Here is an 18198-nt window from a genome sequence, read left to right as displayed (position 1 = left end):
TCTTGTGTAGTTCATATCCAGAATCTTCTGGGCCTTAAACAAGAGTTGGGAGACACTTCTGTGCCTCGGAAGTGTTGATGCCAATTACATGCTGAAGTAACAGAAGACTTGACAAAAATATGTAACAGAGAATTTCTTCTATACAAGAGGAATGTATTGACCTTTCTTCCTTTGGGGTTCCTGATTGACAGTGCCAGCAGTGCACCTCTCAGAACAAGGTAAGGTGTAGAAGACTCAGAGTCAGAGGCACATTCAGAGACTAACACAGACAGTGTTCAAGAATGATGACACATAACTTCTTTGTACTAAAACCAGAATGAAGATACCAAATTTCATTTCTAACTTTATTAATGTTGAAACAAATAAAAATAAGTCTTCGTACACAATAATTAAACATTGTAACATTAGACATTCAGTTAAATTACTTTCCCGTATGGTTATGTTCTGAATATTTTATATTACGCCATTTTCTATTGAAGACATCAAAAACGTACTAAATCATCAGGATACTGGCAATTGCCAACCCCTGTCCCCACCTAACTTGTCCTCCTCTATTCTATTGTTGCTTGAAAAGCATCACTGCACCCAGAAAGCATGAGTACATGTTCCTTGACAGAAGGTTCAGACTGAATCCTATTATGAAACTGTCCATGCAGAGGAGAACAAGATGAATAAAACTGGGATGAGAATAAAAGGCTGAAAATTCTAAAAATTGAACCATAACATAGTACAGATATTATTTGAAATTCAGGGTTTTTTTTAATTCACACCATTTTGAACATTTTTTTCTTCTCTGATATTCTTACAATTTTTACTTTTGAGTATATTTTCCTAATCCTATTTTTTAAATATTCTCAGTACACTAATAAAAATGGGGAAAAAAAAGACACCAGAGAGTATTAACAAATTTAGCAACATCTTAAATTGAAGAGAGTATTAACAAATTTAGCAAATCTTAAATTGATACCAGAAAATTTGCACAGGTGAAAAATAATAGCCAAGGAGTAAAAAAGGAACAGCTAGGCTTGACATGCTAAGAACTATTTTTTTAGTTTATATAATACTTCTTTCCAAATTAACTTTTGCTTACAATAATTTTTTTAAATTTTTATTCATGGTGATTAGGGAATTTCTTTAAAAATATATTGTGAAAATAATAAATAATAAGCCTGACATAATAGCTTTATAAAAAAAAAGGAATAGTGATTCTCAGAGTTTTCATAATTTACATAGGAACTCTTACCCTTTCCACTTTCCGCAAGGAAGTCTAAGATTGTATCGCAAATTACAAGTTTCTCAACAAACTGCGGTTACTGAGTGGACAGATACCTGGTGTAGTAACCACCCCACAATTCTCCTTCCACTACAGGTGCCACTGTCTCGATCAATTGTATCTTCTGTGGAATTCTCTCTTCTCCATTTCTTAAACTGATCTATTTTTTGCCCTTTTGTCATACTGAACCTTTACTGAATTTTCTAGTCTAAAGTATTAATAATTCAGTTCATATCTCAATACTTCAGTCACTGTCATAACTCCTTGAGACAGGTGAAATTCTTCTCCATTGACTCCTTTCTAGGCCCTTGAATATGTTTAGACAAAAAATCTTGTACAAACCAGAGCAGGTGCTACCTTTTATGTGGAGACAAAAGAGGAAATTCCATAAAAATGTGTTTGCAATTCACAACATGCATGTAGGTTAGCTAAGGTTTGAACTCCATGTTGTGAAGTTACCTTCTAAAATCACCAATAACTTCCTTTATTTGAGAGGAAAGATTTAAAGGAAATGATACAAGATTGAAGGAAATGGCAGAAAACCATGTCCATTAAAAGTAGGTAAAAGCAGAAAAAAACAACTGAATTTAAGGTACAGCCTCATAATTATTTTTAGCAGATTACTCATAATTTTTTGAGAAGATTATACAGTTTTTAAGATCATAGGGCTGTCCCTACCATTCCTAGAAGAATTTATTTAAAGATATTGAAGTCTTAAAACCTTCCATTACTGTTTGGAATTAGAATCAGATCTAAGTATTCCAAATTCACTGCCTTTATCCCTCTCTCACACTCGGATGTATCTGGCTGATAGATGATAAATAAAACGTACTTTTGGTCTACCCTTTCAAGTAAAATTGTGATCAATTTTTGGATTTTATGATAGGTCATCCACTTTAAAAGTGACTATTTCCCATAGTAAGGAAGTTGCAGAATGGCATCCTCCTGGGAGGCAAATCTGCAAGTATTTGAATACTTCTTTTGGATTCTGGCCAAATCACAGAAAGGAAAAGAATGTGAAACTTTCACAGCACTTATTTATGTGAATATGACTCTAACAATGCAGCAAAGGCAACAGGAAGTTTTAAATTTCACTTTCACAAGACTAAAGCCTTATTTTTCCTTTATTTTCCTGACTTGGAGTAATATGTAAATTTCTTGCTTTCTTGGAAACATACAGACACATTGCCCTTCTGATCACCTGTGGCAATTGCCTAATTTATCTTGGAAATTAAGTCAAACGTTCCCAGAGGAACATTTCACTGGTACCTTAGAAGAAAAGAATAATAATAAAAAAATCCACAATTGCAAAAGCATTTACATTATCCAAACAACACTAGGGAAACAGCCAAATTTATTTAGATGATATAATATTAACATTCACCACCTTGTGGAAATTCTGCACATATTCTAATACAGACAGAAGATACGCGTTAGAAGACACACGCATATCCGCATCTTCTAGAGCTTACTTCGTGACTGGAAAAATAGTTTGTCATTTAAGAGACCCTAAAATTATTATTAACAACTTGTGTTGCTATGTATGGCTATCAATCATAAAAGCCAATCCACTTATTACTCAACCAATCTTTAATGTTAAAGGTGAATAACTAATCTGAAGTCTTCCAAAACGCACCATTAAAAAGAAGACCTTTTGATGTACAGAAAACTATCCTTCACATTGTCTCCACTGTATATACAGTGAAACCCACAAAAAATATGGTATAGTTATTAATAATGATGGTCTCAGATAATGAGCTTTTGCAGCCTTTCTCAGCCCTTTAAGAAATAAATACCAGCTGATGACTTCTGACTTTCTAGGTATTTTCCTCTGATCTAAGATTTTTCTCAATTGTAGGCAACTTAGTAGAGCAGTCAGGGGAAGACACCTTGTCGTATTAGGATACGGGGAAATTAATTCTTACAGTTTCCTGATCCTGCCTGTTTTGCCATTAATCTAGAAGAGGTTCAGAGCAGCATCTTGCTGATGTGTAATAAATTTATTCTTTGACATTTTTTGACAAAAATACTCTGACAAGGACAGGCAAGAGAAAGGACCAGAAGTTCTGTGATGACTGGTGTATGAAAGATATTGAGGAAGAGATGCTGCTTATTACTAAAGGAAAAACACAGTAGTTTTCTGAGTGTATGGGGATCTGGAAGAACATCTCACAGAATAATCAAGAAAGTAAAATTGCCCAACAAGTAGAAAAGAATACACTGATGGTTTCCATTTGAAAGTTAGATTATCAGAAGCAGATGGCCAAGAGATGAAGCCAGATTGGTCTGGAAGACATTCCACACATGGACAAGGAATTAATGCAAGAAAATTCTTTGACACCCCTTTAGTGTAAAAAAAAAAAAAAAAAGACAATTCAAAATGATAATCTTCTTGTAGAATTCTATAAAGCAAGTAAGAAACATTAGGGAGAAAAAAAAATACCCACCCAAACATAAAACATAAAACAATCACTCCCAACAAACCACTCAATTTCTAGAGAAAAAAAACATAAAGGAAAAAGTTTACTACCTCCCCTGTAGCTTGTCCAGGAGTTCATTTCTGGTTTGGAAATTACACTAAATGAGTATAATAACCTATTTGTGTACAGGCCGTGTTCTGGATTGTGAAGAGCCCTAAATCAACATCAGAACATACATGTTTATGTTCATTAGCATCTGGAGTGCTGTGTCCAGTTCTGGGCTCCCCAGTTCAAGAGGGATAGGGAACCACTGGAGAGGGCCCAGTGGAGGGCTGCAAAGATGATGAGGGGACTGGAACATCTCCCTGATGAGGAAAGGCTGAGAGAGCTGGGCCTGTGTAGCCTGGAGAACACTGAGAGGGGACCTTATCAATGTCTGCAAATACCTTAAGGGCAAGTGTCAGGAGGATGTGGCCAGGCTCTTTTCAGTAGTGCCAAATGACAGGACAAGAGGCAACAGGCACAAACTGTAACATATATTATGTGTTCCTTCTGAATATGAGAAAGAACTTTACTGTCAGGGTGACAGAGCACTGGAACAGGCTGCCCAGAGAGGCTGTGGAGTCTCCTTCTCTGGAGACATTCAAACCCACCTGGATGTGACTGTGCAAGCTGCTGTAGGAGAACCTGCTTTAGCAGGGGGTTGGACTAGATGATCTCCAGAGGTCCCTTCCAACCCTGACCATTCTGTGTTTCTGTCATTCCCTTCTACATTATATTTTAATTCAGACTTTTGCAGTGATATGATATGAAGCACCATATCCTCCTAGTTGCACTGGTACAGAGACACTGGGTTATTCAAAAGGACAATGTGAACACATAGCCAAATAGTTTCATGATTAGGAAAAAGAAAGATTAAAAATTTACACCTCCACAGGAATTTGCATAACCAACCTTAATTTCACCATTGAAGTTATACCAGACTTAATTTCCTAGATAGATTAAGTCTCAGGTCCATTGTTCTTTAGATTTAAGAGAAGCTGTCATTATTTAACTTGTCTTCAGCCTTCCTACTGCCGTTGGTGTCAAAAAGAAAAATAGCAAGCACTCTGTTCATGTGCTGCTATCACAGTTACTCTGAAAAAGCTGTCACTTATCAAAGAAAAATTAAGGAGTATGAGAACTCTAGGAATACCGTTGGAGCTAGTAAATAAGGACCAACAAGCATAACTCAAGTTGAATCTAATACTGGCAACAAGAGTAAACAAATACAAAATTATTACAAAAAGGTTTCTAATAATGCATAAAATGAAAATGTAAAGTAGATATACAAATAGTGTAGTACAGAAATAAAGCTAACTTTCTTAAGAAGATGGAGCCTGGTAAGATACCTGTGAGGATGGTGCTTGATAAGAAGGCACTGTACAGCAGAGCTTGACAATTCCTACTTAAACTTGGCTAGAAAGCTTTGAATAGATACGTTTAGTATCAAGAAGTATGGATTGCGTTTCTATTGTATGAATCCCACATTTCAGAGCTTATGGTCAGCTGTAGGACCTGAAAGGATTTCTTTTTCTGCTTGGTTTCTGTGTCGGGCAGCTGCCAATTTCTGAAGCCCAAGATCTATCCCATACTTTGAAGCAGAATGTACATGTAGATGTGTTTGTGCGAACTGAAATGTCTCCATTGCCTGGTTGATGGGTCTTCCTATATTGCCAGAGCTAAACCTACCCCCAGATTTCCTCAGTGAGAATTTCCTTCAAACTTGCACTGGTAAGGCACATTTTTGGGTTTTTTTTTGTTTGTTTCTTGTTTGCTTGCTTTTGTACCTCCCCTTGCAGTGAGATTAATTTCTTTATATTGTTTCAGTTTTTTTCTTGTCACTTAGGACAACAGGCAAATGCACTCATTTGCCTTCCCCTCTCCTGTCTTCTGCCCCATTTTGCCACTTCATTATAGTTTTCATTTATATAGTATATATAGTAGTATACAACTACTACATTTTTACATGCGTCAAACTGCTAGAAAGTGTTTTATGGACTGTGCTGCATGGCAGCAGATCCTTCACAGATCTTTTTTGATAACGTATGTACTGAATGGCTGCCTGTGGTATGGAGAGACAGACTGGATTCAGCCAAAGCAGCTTCTAAGTTTCCAGGTTAATAGACAAGACAATGCAGACAGATACAACTCCTTTATGAGGCTCATACTGTCAACCAATGTTTGAAAAACTTAGCTGAAGCTCAGTTTACCCATTAATTACATACTGGAGTTGTCAAGTTATGGATATACTCTCAGGATAGTTTGCTTTAATTAAGTCATTTTAAGTTCTACAATTTTTCATAAAAGTAAGCAATTTATAGAATTTACAGCTTAATTATAAGAGGGACTATATATCAGCATGTATTTGATAATCTCCAAACGGGTTTTAATTGCCAGTTTTAAGAAAAACATTTCTTGGTTATGTATATCCTTTTCTTCACTCCCTATATAGTTTCTCTAAAAAAAGCCTATTTATAAAGGATAGCATCTAAAATAAATCTTTTTCCTCAACATAGTGATTCATAAGTGGATTATTTTCATTCAAGTTTTGATATTTCTTTTGGAGGCTCCTGAATTACCATATTGATCAAACATCCAACATGGGTGGTGGTGGAGTCAACAGAACAATGTATTGAAAGCTACAAAATTGTGAACATTTGACTGGTATTCTACATGTATTCTACAACCACAAATGACCTAGTATTTTTTCCCTAAAGTAACCATTTATCCATTATAATAGTTGTATTTTTAAACAGGTAAAGTAGCAAGATGTCTTAAATACTAAGACAGTATTTTCTGTTTAAGAATATAAATTTCCCCTGTTAATAGATAAGATACAGATAAATACAAGTGGCATGAGATAAAACTCTTTTGGGATAACATCATTCAGTTTCTGCAGAAGCTGTATCCCTAAAGAGAAAAATTTGCTGAAGGTCTGGAAGCAATTAGAACCTATTGTAGTGTTTTGGCTAACTAAAAAAAAAAAAAAAAAAAAAGAAAAAAGTAATTGAACTCTAAATCTGTGTAAGAAGAAACTATACTGCAAAAATTCATATTGGCTATTTTTTTCTTTTAAATTGTATGTTTTATTGAAGAAATCTGCCACTCCAACAGCAACACAGCTGTGACATGCTCAACCAGGCTGAGGGAACAAAGACCAGCTAATCAAGCACAGATCTTGTCAAACATAACACATCTTCATCCATTTTATGTTAAAATAGACAAAATCCAAATGAAAATGCCTATTTTATGAAAAGTGAAAATCATTGTGTGTTTATTATCAATTATCTAGAAAAAAAATACATTCCAAGTACTTGGGTGTATGCTTTTGGTTTATATAAGAAATAAAGAAAATAAAGCCTTCAAACTAACCTAAATTTTATGAAGCAGATGATATTATGAAAAGATAAAATGGGTGCAAGGAAGCAAGTTACAGTGCAAGAGAGATTCAGAAAGTACAAAGAGTGAAGTTTTTGTTCTTCCTCAAACCTACAAATGATTCACTATCCCTACAGGAGTTCCTTTAAAACTTAAAATGTATTTTTCACAGAAACTCCAAATTCCTTTGGGGGAAAGGCTTGATTGCATATCCCTCAGAGTCTAAAAGGCTGCCCATATGAACTGAATTATCCATGACATGTACCTTCAGACATTTGTAATGTGATATTTCATGTAAATTTAGACCATACCTTGGACGTGAGCCGCTGGCAATGTTGATTTTATTCAGGAGCTCAGATAAGAAAAAAAATTCTGACATCCTTGCTAATCTGTAGTTGTTAACATGGAATTTCCAACATAAAGAGCATAAAAGCATCTAATTTGCTGTAGCAAATGAAAGGAAAACAAACTTCGCATTTCCCTTTCCTTTTCAATGTCTAAAGTTACTCTGTTCTGTGCAAACAAAATTGCACTTTTCAAAGGTTTTTAGTATCGTCATCTATCTTTTAAGTGACACATTTCAAACTTGCCCATATAATCTGTAGAATGTCATTCAATTTGAATATGAAGGATTTACCCATGTTAGGAAGAAAAGCCCTAGTTACATTAGGATTACTAAAAAACCACAGTACTTTACATAGTCTTTCCAGTTCATATTACTCAATTTATCATATGGAAAAGCTCAGGCAGCACTATCTCTTTTTTTATAGAGATGAGTTAACCTCATTTGCTGTGGACCACATCTCCTACGATCCTGATTCCAAGTTCTGTTAGCTATAGGCTCGATTACGATATTACGCTGTCTCCTATTCTCTTCTAGCCATTTTATGCGTTAGCATTTTTATAGCATTTACCTCATGTTTCCTTTTGACAAATAGTTTCAAAATGTAAAGAGAAAAAAAGAACACAATTTTTACTTCAGATGAATAGAACTACAGACCTGTTTGTTTAGTACACCTATAGGATTAAATAGAATATTCTGAGGAGAGGCATTTACAGAAGCTATACTTTTGGAGTTAGGAAGATGAGGGGAGGACAATGCAATTTGCACCACTACTGCCCCCTGTTGACCAGCTCCTGTAGAAACATTTAACATCACCAACGAACATTAACGGTATTAGCTTCTAAACATCAGGACACACAAAATCTTCCTTATTTAGAGGATAAGAAAACAGCCCTGAAGTATCAGATGGGGTAAAAAAACTGAAAGCTTGCAATTTCCCAAGTAACTGGGTAGATTGAAAGCAGTTCTCCCAAACAAACAATGAAGAAAACTAATAAATATTCAAAACTTCAAAATGATTAGGCTCTTCACATTATTTCAGGTATAATATGAATATTATCTTTAAAATAGTCACTTTTATTTTAAAATAATAAATAACACATATAATAGCCATAAAAACAACAAATTGATTTAGCTACATTTGTTACATAGCTTTACTGGGATGTCTAAAGAAAAAGCATTGCAGAAAGAGCTTAAATTTCTCTCTCTTCCTTTCAATCAATATTTGAGGCAAAGTTTCATCTCTAGGGCCCTTAATGGCAGGAATTCCTGGAGCCAGCAAATGAGTAATGTTAAACCTATGATTAGATGATGAGGCCATCAAAGACACTAGATCCTAATGCTACATTCCACTTCATTCCTGAGAACTGCAGTAAAACCAAAGGCTAGGAAGAAAGGACTCTAAGTTATTCCTTCCCTGAAGAAAATGCTTCAAAAGATGCTAAAAAAAAACAAACAAAAAAACCCAAGGTTGCATGACATGAACATAGAGCTCAAAAGCCTTAATGGATCTTTTGGAATTTTCCTGGAACCTGGGACTTCACCATTAGGTAACAAATTTTTCAAGTGCCCTGCTGGATAAGGTTTGAAGTTCAAACCCCACTGAGGATTCCTGCCAGGGATGTATTTTTCTTTTACTTTTCCCTAACCAATATCCACCCTGGCTAAAAGAGGAAGAAATAAAAAGGAAGATACAAAAAGAAAAAAAAATAATAAAGGAAAACAAGATTTAATGATTTCCTTATGACACAAGCATGAAGAAAGACAACCTACGGACTGGCAAACAGAAGCAGCAGGTAAATTAGAACTCCCTCCCCCAAAATCAGTTGTTAATGGTAATTATTTTCAGATAGATTCCTGAAAAGTAGATCTTGATTTCAATTACCCCTAGAAACTCATTTGTTTTCAGTACATTTTTGGTGCATGTTCTCAATGTACAGCAGTGAATGCTCAAGTAAAGCTACAAACAAGTAATTTCCTTGATAGTAATATAACAAGTTAACCTGGGCATTTTATATACTAACTTGGTTTGAGTTTAACTGGTATTGTAAATCTGCGGGGGACTTGGTAAATGAAATGCTGTTAATAAGTCTTTAGAGAAGTGTAAAAACTTGTGAAGTTATTTGGATCTGTTAGGCCATCATATTTTTCTTGTATTTTACAAAATGAGCAATATTCTAAAATATTTGTTGATAACTTATTACTGGCAGCTTAAAGTAAAAGGCTATATATATGAAATTAGCCAATAACACTTCTGTCAAAACAAATAAAATTAAAATTGATATATAAACAACCCAAAAAATATGAGGAATTATTTTAGTCTTGAGTATTTTACTTGTGAAAGCAACTCAAAATGTTAACTGATTCAGATTTCTGAGAAACCCATTACTGATATGCTAAAACCCCAATAATTAACTATAGCATTTTTAAAATAGAAATAACCTGCTGCCAGTCCTTGAGGACTATCTAATAATTTTATATACTGAAAGCTACACAAAATATCCAGTACGTTGTCATGTATATCAAAAGTAATAAAGTCACCACAAAATAAGGTTTTAAAAGTTACTAACTCAAAGGCAGATTTCAACATTAAATTATGACAACAGTATCCTATTTACATAATTCTAAATAGGAACTGGCTTTAAAGTGAGTTCATACACAGAAAAAGTGCATAAAGTACATCCATATCTTCTACAAAACGAATGCAAATATACCTTGTATACCACATGAATATAGACAAACTATACAATATATATAAAAAAATATCTGCAATTTATATGCTACCAGGAGAGTTTAATTTGTATTTTCTTATAACGAAATGGAAGAAACAAACGGCAAGATAGAATTCTTAGGCTGGCAGTAATGCGGCACTATGCAAAGAAACTAATACAATTAATACCAGAGAATGTCTTACCTGTGAACAAAGCAGCATAACAAGTTCAACCACTGAAGTACTTGACTTCATACAAACCAGACCTGCAATAAATAGTCAAAGATGAATTTAAAAGATTGGTGATATTTAGTTATTATAGATTCATGGTTTCAGAAATTCCATAAAATATTTGTAATGTATTTTTTGTCACTCAAATACACTAAAACAACTTTCAAGCACAAATATCTAAGAATTTCAGATTCAAACATACTTAAATGTTCAGAGAGCAACAAAGAATCACCTGGAATAATCTATACCAGGTTCAGGACAGAATGTGTTTTGATTAAGTCTTTTTGGTACTTAGCTTAGTTCAGTATTTAGCTAAATAAATAAATACCTATCTATACCATCCAAAGCAATTTACTATAAACATAAGAAAATAATCTTTGAATATTAAATCCTGTAAATTCTTAGGAATAAACATTCAGATGTTATCAAGTAGAGCATAAGGCCTCTGCTTAGAAATTGTTTTAATTCATCTGGTAACTGATTTTCCTGTATTTGAAAGCTTGAGTGTGAATGAAAGAGGCATTCATGTGGAATCTTCTCTTTATTAAAATTATAACCCATAATTTGTAGACCGTGTTTCTTAAAACAAACCTTGAATTATGCAGCCTAACTGTTATTTATTGTTTGTACTTCATTTAAATGATCAGTACCACCAATATAGATACTGGTTTGCAGCTTTGGAAATGCAAATTCACTTTCTGAGAGAAGGGTATAATATCTAAGTATTTAAAAGATGCATCGTACAGAGACAAGGAGGAAATTACACTTCTACTGTTAACTTTATATATGGTAGTTTCTGTTACCTAAAATCATACAGACGTTGATATGAAGGTTTAAGGCATGGAAACACTTTGTTTGTACTATAAAAATGATAAATTCACACATCTAAGGCTTACAGCTAAGGACTAAATAGGAAGCTGAAAAGCAAACTGATGTGCTTTAAGTAGGTTCCTACAAACAGCGATTAGAGACAAAAGCACTCCTACACAATAGCACATATATTTATTGTGGGTAGCAGATAAATACCCTTTTGTGCCCATTTTGCTAACAACCCCATCCTTATTGTATACTAACACAGAACAAGCTGTAAGAAGCCACTAGGATTCCATTCTATCAGATATATGGGCAGACAGTTAACTAATGAAATAAGAGGCAGATGTGCAAAGCTCATTTAGGGAGACAATTGTTGTAATTGATCAGCTATTCTCATGCTCAAGTGCTAGAGGAGCAGAAAGATTAATGGGATACTTATCACCTGCAGGCTACCTCCACTTTCTGAAAGCTGACAAAGAAAATCCAAACAGAAGACGGAACTTTACAGTTAAGCCAATGCAGGTAGCACAGAGACGTCAAATATTTTATCATAGAATGTTCTCTGGTTTATTATGAGTCCACCACATATTCTGTAAAACTAAAAACCATATCTTTTCTGTTAATACACTCACCATCTTTCAAAATCAGACCTCAGGTGTATTAAAACATGATCAAAGAAAAATAATGCTCCTAGAAACATTCCCATGCTACAGTCTTCTAAATCTGTACATGTCTGTACCTTCTGATTTTTCATCAAAAGAATGAACGTGTCCAGAATAAGCACCATACACAGTTATGGAAAATAAACCAATTAAATTACATAAGAAAAGTTTATGCATCAACAGTAATTTCTTTGTATCTTCACCAACTTTCCAAAAAGAAGAGAAAAGTCGATGCAAAATATACATTTTGAAGAGAAACACACAATGACTATTTCCTGGCTTAATTCATTAAAGTAGAAGTTCATAACTTTCAAAAACAGTTGGTGATACTTATACTGCCTGTGTACCTTCAAACAATATGAAAAAAAGTTTGGAGCATGGACCAAAACAAATGTATCTAAAATGGCACAAAGCTGGGATAAGTACTCATAATTGTCATCCAGGTAACAATGATGATCAGTATGAAAAATAATAAGATTTTTTGTGTACTATATCTAACTTTTTAATAGCCTGATGATTCTATGGGCTTGAGTAAAGAGGTCATGTCACCTAAAATGGATATATTTTCTCTGTTTGTCCGGACATCACTTGGTAATTTTTGTACATCACATCTAATCAACTGCAAGTTTGGATGTAGCATTCTAGCATCAGATAGGAGAACTGGACTGATTTTGGTGAAATTCAGAAAAAGAAAGAGGATACAGGACTGACATCTGGTTAGCACATCAGCACACCCATTAGTTGCAGCCAGCTCTGTAATTCCCTGCTGACGAAACAACCCATATTAATAGCCACTAACACCTCTCGTAGCCAGCAGTATTTAAAACTTGGCATTCTAGGAGGCTGGTTTTCATGTCAAAAAGAAACAAATAACTATCTTAGGGAAAGCAGCACTTTTCATATGTGAAAATATAGAGGGAGATAGGAAAGCTTCATAAAAGAATTTCATGGCATCAAAGATGGATGCAAGGAATACAACTTCGCAGAGAGCTCAGTCTACAGAAATCAAGTGTGCAGCACTCTAATTACAAATAAGCAAAAATAGGAGGAGCCATGACAGAAAACGGGGAATCCCATGCATCTTGGTGGGTAGGAAGAAGGAAATAGAAACAAATACTTTCTATTGACCTTTAAGTATTCATACCATACATTCCTTGAAGTAAAGCAGAATACAGAAATGTGAAAGATTCATAGCAGGGCCACCATAAGCATTGTAAGCTTCTTGCTTATCAGACTCCTGTTCCCACTTCAGGGACTCCTTGCACTCAGATCATGAGGGAAAGTGTGTGCCCTCCATTACATGCTCAATTTCCTCCCTCCTAGCTGTCAAGGGCTCTATCTTTGTGTCCCTCCTGCTTCTTCCTATTTTTGTTTATTTCTGATTAAGCAGTTAAAATTTCAAATAAGTAACAATTTTTTTCCTATTACACAAAACACAGTTAATCTTCAGAGTTTACTGCCAGAGCTGTTGTGGAGTCCATAGTAGAGAATTATAAAACCAGATCAGACTGAGTGGAAGACAGATCCATTTGTGCCCATTAGGAAAAATTGTCAGAATGCAATCTCTGGTTTATGAAGATCCCACATAATCAGATGCTGTAGGAGTAAGTTAAGGAAAAATCACCATCCCCATCCTGTTTAACTTACCCTACATAGACCAGAAGAAAGATAATTTTAATACCTTTTGGTTTTTAAATCTGCACTATCCTCTGTTCTAACTGTTCTAAGTCCAACTTGCGTGAATTGCCTCACTGCTCTTGGCATGGTACAGACACTAAAATAATTTCCTCCAGCAGACAGTATATATTTTAAGAGACAAAAATAAAAAAGGAGGAGGAAAATGTTCTGCTCCCCTTTTACAGACAGAAGAGAAGACACAAACTGGTTGAGGTACCTTCATAAAATCAAAAATACAATTTGTAACATGAATCAGAATAAAGATAATTTCCTAAGTCCCAAATGCACTAACAACTGCTTATTCTTCCTCTTTACCATTTTGCAGGATTTGACAGAGATTTTGAGAGTGTGCAATTTATTAGTTTTAACATAATGAGAAACAAAAATGATAACAAGCTTTGAAAAATAATGGCTTCTCTGAATGAGGAGCGCACAGAAATCTATTTTCAGTTCTCTTTCTCCCCCACTTAACTCCAATGAGAAAAAGTATTTGCAATTCAAACTAAAACTGTTGCCTGCATTCTTCGGCTGCAGATAAGTTCTTCCTATACCATCTGTATCAAATGCCTTTAAAGAAGCTAATGTAATTACTAAAATACAAGTGGATATTTCCTGCATACAGCAAGGTTAAAAAGGTCACTGTTTAACTGAATGGAGTACGTGCTTTTTATATTTGCTGTTCTTAGTACTTTCCTTCATGGTCTATTCTCAGTCCATTAAATATAGCCATCAAAATTCAGCAATTTAATAGCAACAATGACCACATATATGGATGCAAAAACTGGGAGCATCAAGTGCATGACCTTAGCTAATCTGGAATAAATGATGTATGCCTGGCAATTATCTCAAAATGCTCTGGTTTACTTGACTACTTTTTCAGAGTTCTTCTGTTGGCCCAAAGATATGCTAATTATTTCTTTTCACTATGACTTATTAATGTCTAAAAAAAGATTAATTTCAACTATACTATTTTAGTCATGCCTGTGGCATTAATGAAGTCATGGGTTCAAAACCTCGAAGCTGCCATGCTGAACTAGTCAGTGTGAATTTCTATTTTGAAGAAATATAACGTAGGCTGATAAAATCAATTTTAAAAAAATCCTTATGAAATAAGATCATGGTTTTGAACTTCCTTTTATTATTATTAATACAATGTGTGTACGAGTCTAACTGAATACCACCACAATTTCATCTGGTCTTTATCAAGGTTTGCCTGCATTTTCTTTCAATGATTTTACTTTGTGTCAACTTAAACCCTTATTGGAACTGGAATCAATTGTAATATTAGCAAACCCAAAAGTTATATGTTTTTATATCTTGTGTTCAACTTAGAAAAAAGATTCAATTAACTATACTTTAGAGGCTGCAGAAATCTTTCACTCAGTTATAGCATCTACTCATATGAAAGTCTCAGGTATGGCTAAATAAAAAGCTTCAGAAACTTTAATCCATTTAACTCAGTTTACAGAGAAAACTTGGCCTTTATTACTCCTTTACAGCATGTCATCAAAACTACAGGAGCTTTGTATAGTAAAAAGTGCTTATGACAAAATAAAGACATACTATTATATGCATTATTTTATTAACATATGAAAAGTGCATACAATGTACCTGGAAATGAGCATTAGGTCCTAAGTTAGACAAAAGAAAAATCAGAAAATACTAGAATTCTCCTTTTTAACTTCTATTTTTGTTAGGTCAGCTATTTTCTATTTCCTACTCATACAGTCTTACACGTAATTTAAATAAAATTGTATTGTTTCAAGTTATTAATTATAATTACTCTTCCCATAATCCTCACTCACTTCTGTGCCAATAGACAGAGTAGGACTCTTCCGCGGGTAATTACCACTCACAAATTTTGTCTTCATTTTTAATAGACTATTCCCTTCTACTCTGTTCAACATTTGTTAGTAATGGCTAAACAAAGTTTCAAAGACAGTTCATGCTGATGACAGAAACTAAAGCATATTTTGGCTGTGACAGTACCAGGAAAAAAGTGATAGTGATATTTTGGTTGGAAATACAAGTTTTCCTTCCAGTTTATTTTTCTTGCAAAATGTCTTTCTTCTGCCATCAAAATCTTATGGTGAATGTTTTCTTGAAATGTTTTGCTAAATCCAACTTAGAATCAAAGAAATAAACTTAGGATTTCATTTTTGACCATTAATTAAAATTACTTGGATAGTTGAAATTTACATTATTGCCTCTCTGCCATATGTTGTCAACCTAGATTAAAACTGATGTTTTTAATCAATCATCAAGTTGTTGGTGAGTTCACGACAGATCTGAAAAGAGAGAGTATGGAGGGAAAATACAAAGACAGGTGAAAAGTTAGGAAGTAAATGCTAAGTATGCAAAACTATTAACTGAAAAGACAGATGTTCTTATTCCAAGTAAGGTAATTATTAGCGGGGAAAAAAAAAGAAAGCAAGATGTGTATTAACCAGAATGTAATGTTTTACAAGATTACACTCAGAATTGGTTTTAGAACCATACATATGTCATATATTTTGTAGACAATTAAATTACACTAATGGTCTTAATTTATGAAAAGAAAAAGCTGGCAAATATTCAGGAATTGCAGAAAGTCTGCAGATGGAAATCATAGCCATGTTGCAGAATAATTACATCTTTACTTTTACTAGATGAAAGGAATCACTATTCTAAAGAATGTAAGTCAGAAAAATAACAAAGTCAGGGTTATGGATTTAACAATTCCCTTCAGCAGCCTTGACTGGCAGAACACAACATCACCACCAACTCTAGGGACCATGAAGGACGGCTGTATTAGTACTCCAGACCATCCTTTGTATGGGTAGGTCAGAACAGAAGAGTGACACAGAAAAACATAATGAATATGAATTTGACTCAGTGCTTTTGGAGTTGATCAAGACAGTTATACTTCTTATAGGATTTTTTGTTATGGTGAAAGACACTGTACAATATATGCAATATTCTTTATATCTGGTGCTCGAAAATCTAGGAAAGGTATCATCCAGGTTATCAAATGAAATAACTTTTAAATATTATCAGAAATCTTCAGATAAACACTGTAAACATTGGTAGGTCAACACAAAAAAATAGATTTTAATCTGTTCAACCCCAACATAAATGATTCTGCCCCTTTAGTCAAATTTGTAAAATAAAATGGGCCTTAACACTAGGACATTTAAAAGAATATTAATGTTATGTAACAGTTTCTTGAGTTATTTTATGTTATGCTATTAAAGTAAGAAAACCTATACTTCTTCACACTGCAGTTATTAAAAAGGAATCTAAATGACGACTATAAAATATCCAGATGGAATCACCGAATGGCAAAAACACTTGAAAGCATACCCACAGAGAGGGGATTTATTACTACATATCAATGATTTACTTTTTAAAATTACAGACTTTAGTACTATGATGTCATGAGCTGTAATGATATTGACAAACTGATGCTGGTGTTACATTACTGTAAAGAGTCTAGTCTTACATCGACGTATGGAATTTTTGTTAATTTTCCATTAGTGCTAATGGGATGCACAAATTCTTGTTCATCAAATGAGAAGGAGACTACTCAATCTATAAAATAAAATCCACTACCACTGTTCCATTCCATATCTCACTGAAGATTTTAAAAACTGATCCAGTTTTTCATTTAGCACTTGTGGTAATTTCTTTCTTGGCCAATGGTCCATTGGAGTTTACTCAATATGTGCATTTGTGTTTCTCTATCCTTCTTTTAAAATAGGATCTCTTTGGAGGGATCTCTTTAATTTGTTGTGAGGTAGTGATGCCTATTTAACTGCGATACCAGAACAGATCTAAAATTTATATCAGTTGATCATGTATCTGTTGGGAACTTGTTCTAGTTAGCATTAATAACACAAAATTACTCTTTTCACATAAAAGAATACAACACAAATGTTAATTATTAAGAAAACAATTCCCTGCTAAATTTAACAGGTTTTTTTTTTTTTTTGGAAGGATGATACTTATATACTAGAATTTATTTTGGAAACGAAATGTGTTTCCTTCTCTTCTAAAGCACCCTTCTAGACAATGGATCAAAACAACTGAACTGGTTATCACACTGCACTGCAGCTGATCAAATAAAAACACCTCTAATCTTGAAAATGTCTATAAAATTTAGCTATTGCTTTTCTGTTAAAGTCTACTTTAGCTTCAGGTAGGCTTGAGTAACTTATAAACATTTTATCTCAGTGGAAGCCTGGAAGAACTAAAAAATACACTACGCTTAGAGGTTCTGGAAAATCCAAATCTCTTATTTATCTAGAAAGAATCTCAATGAAAACCATTCAAATAATTTTCCAAACACCAAACAGTCCACTGTGAATATTAAAATATGATCCTGAAAGTCGTCTTATTTTCCCCTTTATCCTATAATATGGCTCAAAGTTGTAGCTAAATTTTTGCCACAGCTGCTGCCCTAGATATTTTATTTCAATGGATGTAGTAAGAAAAAATATTAATGGAAAAATATATTTACAAATTAATTTAAAATGAAAATGTAAAATGTGTTTCAAGTTTTGGTGTGGTATTTTCTCAAGATGCCATTCCTTTCCTGATCAAGTTGCTTTTTTTGTGATTCAATTTGTAGAAAAACTACTAAATGAAAACACCCAATAACAAAGAAGTTT

The 18198-nt window shown here is 33.9% G+C and overlaps 1 protein-coding gene across 3 annotated transcripts in view; it reads right to left on the bottom strand.

Moving 5' to 3' along the window:
• Nucleotides 1-18198, bottom strand: part of NBEA (neurobeachin) — a 510084-nt gene that overhangs the window by 250687 nt on the left and 241199 nt on the right. For all 3 annotated transcript variants that reach the window (XM_055702674.1, XM_055702673.1, XM_027815633.2), the window contains exon 35: nt 10371-10432. In XM_055702674.1, the coding sequence (XP_055558649.1) occupies nt 10371-10432 (62 nt within the window). The remainder of the gene's footprint in view (nt 1-10370; nt 10433-18198) is intronic.

Source organism: Falco cherrug, chromosome 2 (assembly GCF_023634085.1).
Source record: "Falco cherrug isolate bFalChe1 chromosome 2, bFalChe1.pri, whole genome shotgun sequence".
Classification (NCBI taxonomy): domain Eukaryota; kingdom Metazoa; phylum Chordata; class Aves; order Falconiformes; family Falconidae; genus Falco; species Falco cherrug.
The sequence above is the reverse complement of the archived record's forward strand: the minus strand, read 5'-3'. Positions and strand labels throughout refer to the sequence as shown.